The 4,032-nt window shown below is 57.7% G+C and overlaps 1 protein-coding gene across 1 annotated transcript in view; it reads left to right on the top strand.

The window, feature by feature from the left end:
• The window catches only part of Gipc3 (GIPC PDZ domain containing family member 3), a 5,923-nt gene extending 3,674 nt beyond the window's left edge, over positions 1–2,249 (top strand). Inside the window, exons 6-9 of the mRNA XM_010635108.3 lie at positions 21–201; positions 1,274–1,386; positions 1,825–1,906; positions 2,020–2,249. Of these exons, the coding sequence (XP_010633410.1) occupies positions 21–201; positions 1,274–1,386; positions 1,825–1,906; positions 2,020–2,171 (528 nt within the window). The 3' untranslated portion in view covers positions 2,172–2,249. The remainder of the gene's footprint in view (positions 1–20; positions 202–1,273; positions 1,387–1,824; positions 1,907–2,019) is intronic.
• Positions 2,250–4,032: the final 1,783 nt, after the last annotated feature.

A 4,032-nucleotide genomic window follows, 5' to 3' on the forward strand; every position in this document is an offset into this window, starting at 1 on the left:
GCTGAGTTGGGTCCCCGCAGAGGATCAAGGAAGGCAGCATCATCAATCGCATCGAGACCGTGAGCGTGGGGGACAGCATCGAGGCCATCAATGACCACTCCATCGTCGGCTGCCGCCACTACGAGGTGGCCAAGATGCTCCGGGAGCTGCCAAAGTCCCAGCCCTTCACCTTGCGCCTGGTTCAGCCCAAGAGAGCCTTTGGTGAGGCCACTAGGAACCTGGGACCGGCAGGTGGGGATGCGGGCGGGACAGTGGGCTCTTGGGACAGTGGAGGGTGTTAGAAATGGAGGTTCTGGAACAGAAGGGGGGGATTTATGTTGTTAGGGACATTTGTGGGGGAGGGACGGAGGGTGACCAGTGCAGAAGGGACAGGACAGGAAGTGCCCAGGTCCACTCTGTTGCCTGGGGGAGGTTCTGTGGTTTTGTTTTGTTGAGACCAGGTCTCTCTATGTAGCCCAGGCTGGCCTCAAAACTCACGGCAAAGGTCCTGCCTCAGGACGTGCGCCACCACACCTGGATACGTGATTGTTTTACACCAAGATTTTGCCAGCACAGGAAATAGTGTGCTGAATTTCATGAGGCACATTTCCTTTTCTCATTACGGGCCCTCAGGCAGGACTGTTCTAGAGCAGGAGGTTCTGGAATTCCCCTGGAGGGAGGCCCCAGTAGATTGGGTAGCCTGGGGTTCTAGATCTGCCCTGTGTCATGGCCATGAACTTTGAGAGCCAGCATAAAAGTTAGGAAAGATGAGGGCTGCAGCAGGGCCCTTTCTGGCTGGACTCTCCAGACACAAGTAAGGTCTTATGGCCATGTATCTAGAACACTTTTTTTTTTTTTTTTTTTTTTTTTTTTTTGTACCAGGAATTGAACTCTGGATCTTGTGCTTGCCAAGCAGGCACCGCACCACCTAGCTAGATCCCCGGCCCTGTCTAGAGCCATTTTAAAAGCAGGATGGAGGTTTGTCTCCAGTGAGCTGGGTGTGGTGGTGCACGCCCATCATCCCAGCACTCTGGGTGACTGAGGCAGCTGGATGGCAAGTTTGAGTCCTGCCTGGACAATTTAGCACCTTAGCAAGACCCTGTTTCAAAAAAAAAAGGGGTGGGGGCTGAAGATGGAGCTCAGTGTGAAGGCCCTGAGTTTAGTCTCCAGCACTGAGAAAAACAATCACCCACGGGTGGATTCTGAAAGGTTCAGCTTGTGTCTTCCCAGTGTTTTCAGAACTGAGTTTTCACATCCAGAACGTATCACTCTACCCCGTCTCTGTCCCCGCCAGATATGATTGGCCAGCGGAGCCGGGGCAGCAAGTGTCCCGTGGAAGCCAAAGTGACCACCGGGAGAGAGACCCTGAGGCTGCGTTCTGGAGGTGCCGCCACTGTGGAGGAAGTGGTGAGTGACAGGAGGGGGTCCCTAGGTCCTCTCTCTCCTACAGCTTTGCTGGGGACTCTGCATGGCCTTGGCTACGAACCTCTCCTTGGCCAGGCACGGTGGTGCACACCTGTCATCCCAGCACTCTGGGAGGCTGAGGCAGGAGGATCGAAAATGCAAACTTAACCTAGGCAACTAGTCAACTTAGTGAGACTCTGTCTCGAAAGAAAAAACAAAAAAGAGCTGGGAATGGAGTTCAGTATTGAGACCCTGGTTTCCACCCCCTGTGCCACAAATAAAAACGATCCTTTGCTCAGAGCCTGTTTCCCTACCTGGGAAGGGAGCCCTGGTGGGAGGCTGGTGTAATGTTGGCCCTGGAGCATGTGCTGTTCCCTGGCGTGTGGGGAGGGTGGCTGCAGGGGTTGGAGCCCCTCACCCTCCTCTCCCTGCTGCGCCCAGCCCGGCGAGTTTGAGGAGGAGGCGTCCCAGAAGGTGGACGACCTGCTGGAGAGCTACATGGGCATCCGAGACCCCGAGCTGGGTAAGGGGCCAGGGTAAGCCAGGGGTCCCCAGGGGAGGCAGCGGGAGGAGGCCGGGGTCCCAGGGGAGTGGGGCCCCAGGGGCCCTCACCCACCTCCCCCGCCCGTCCCTCAGCATCCACCATGGTGGAGACGTCCAAGAAGACAGCCAGCGTCCAGGAGTTCGCGCGTTGTTTAGACTCCGTCTTAGGAGAGTTTGCCTTCCCGGACGAGTTTGTGGTGGAGGTGTGGGCCGCCATCGGCGAAGCCAGGGAGGCCTGTGGCTAGTGTGCTCGGGTAGCCAGCGGAGCCCCAGCCCGGAGTCTGGCCCCCCACCCCAGCCCTGCTCCAGTACCCGGCCCCAGCCAAGCTCCCAGGCCAGGTTCGCCTCCAAAAGCCAGCCCAGTTCGGAAATCCCACCCCGCTCCTCTAGACTGCAGCCCTGCTTTGAGAGCGAGCCAAGAGCTGAGGCCAAGCCCTGCTCCAGAGCCCAGGCCCGCTCTGAGATAGAGCCCACCTCCAGGTGCCAGCCAGGCTCTGAGATCAAGCCGGGCTCCAGATCCCAGCCAGGCTTCAAGAGGAAACTCAGCCCTGAGACCCAGCCCAGCTCCGGAGCCCAGCTCAGCCCTGAGATCAAAACCAGCTCTAGAGCCCAGCTCAGCCCTGAGACGAAGCCCAGCTCCGGAGCTCAGCTCAGCCCTGAGACCAAAACCAGCTCTAGAGCCCAGCTCAGCCCTGAGACGAAGCCCAGCTCCAGAGCCCAGCTCAGCCCTGAGACCAAAACCAGCTCCAGAGCCCAGCTCAGCCCTGAGACGAAGCCCAGCTCCGGAGCTCAGCTCAGCCCTGAGACCCGGACCAGCTCCGGAGCCCAGCTCAGCCCTGAGACCAAAACCAGCTCCAGAGCCCAGCTCAGCCCTGAGACTAAGATCATCTCTAGAATCCTGCCGAGCCCTGCTGTCAAGTCATGTTCTGGAACCCAGATAAGTGTCAAGATGCAATCCAGTTCAGAGACTGATCCCAGCTCCAGTACACAGTCCAGTTCTGAGACCATGTCCAGCCAGAAAACTCAACCTGATTCTGGAACTGAAGATGCCTCTGTGGCCCACACTGACCCAGACACTCAGGCCAGCTCAGGGAGCCAGCTCCACACTGCTGTGCAGTCCCGATACAAACCTCAACCCTGCTCTAAAACCCACTCACACCCAACTACCTACCCCTATTCTGCGTCCCTGTGCAGTTCCAGTGACGAGTCCAGCTCTGAGATAGAGCCCAGGTCTAGAGCCCAGCCTACTAGCACCACCAGGCCCAGCTCTGGAATTCAGCCTGGCTCTGGAACACCATCCATCCCTGAAGGAAGGCCTAGCTCCAGAACTCGGTCTGGCACCAAGATCCCCGCTCCCTGCAGAACACACACCAACTCCAGAATTCAGATCAACTCTGGGACCCAGACCGACTTCAAGGCCTGGCCAAGCTCCAGAGCTCAGTGCAGCCCAGGCATCCCACCCAGCTCCAGGGCTGAGTTCAGCTTTGGAGCACAGATTGTTTCTGAAAAGCCAGCCAGCTTCCAAACGCAGTCAGCGTCTGACACTCAGCTGAGCTCCAGAATCCAGCTACACTCTGGAATCTACTCTGGTCCTGGGACACAGACCAGCAGCACAGCCACAGACTTCAGCTCCAGGACCCAGGACTTCCCAGGAGCCCAAGCAACCTCTAACACTCAACTTGGCTCCCAAACCCTTCCACGTTCTAGATACCAGCTCCAGAACACAACCTCAGCCAGCTCAGCTTTTCAGCTGGACTCAGGGACGCAGATCAGATCTAGAGCCCAGTCCAGCCCAGGAACTCAGAAGAGTTCAAGAATTCACTCCAGTTCTTCCTTGAGTTCTAGAACCCAGGCTGCTTCTGGACCCCAACTCAGCTCCAGAACCCTGCTGAGTGCTGGAACCCAGCTCAGCCCTGGGCCCCAGGCCAGTTCAAGAATTCAGCCCAGTGCAAGAATTCAGCCCAGCTCTGGAGCCCACCTTAGTTCCAGAATGCAGTCCAGCTCTGAGACCCAGCTCAGCTCAGAGACTCTGCCCAGCTCTGGAACCCAGCCATGCTCTAGAACCCAGTTCGGTCCCAGGATTCAGTTCAGCTCCAAAAGCCAGCC

The sequence above is a fragment of the Fukomys damarensis genome, unplaced genomic scaffold (genome assembly GCF_012274545.1).
Source record: "Fukomys damarensis isolate Sample0158 unplaced genomic scaffold, DMR_v1.0_HiC HiC_scaffold_37, whole genome shotgun sequence".
Classification (NCBI taxonomy): domain Eukaryota; kingdom Metazoa; phylum Chordata; class Mammalia; order Rodentia; family Bathyergidae; genus Fukomys; species Fukomys damarensis.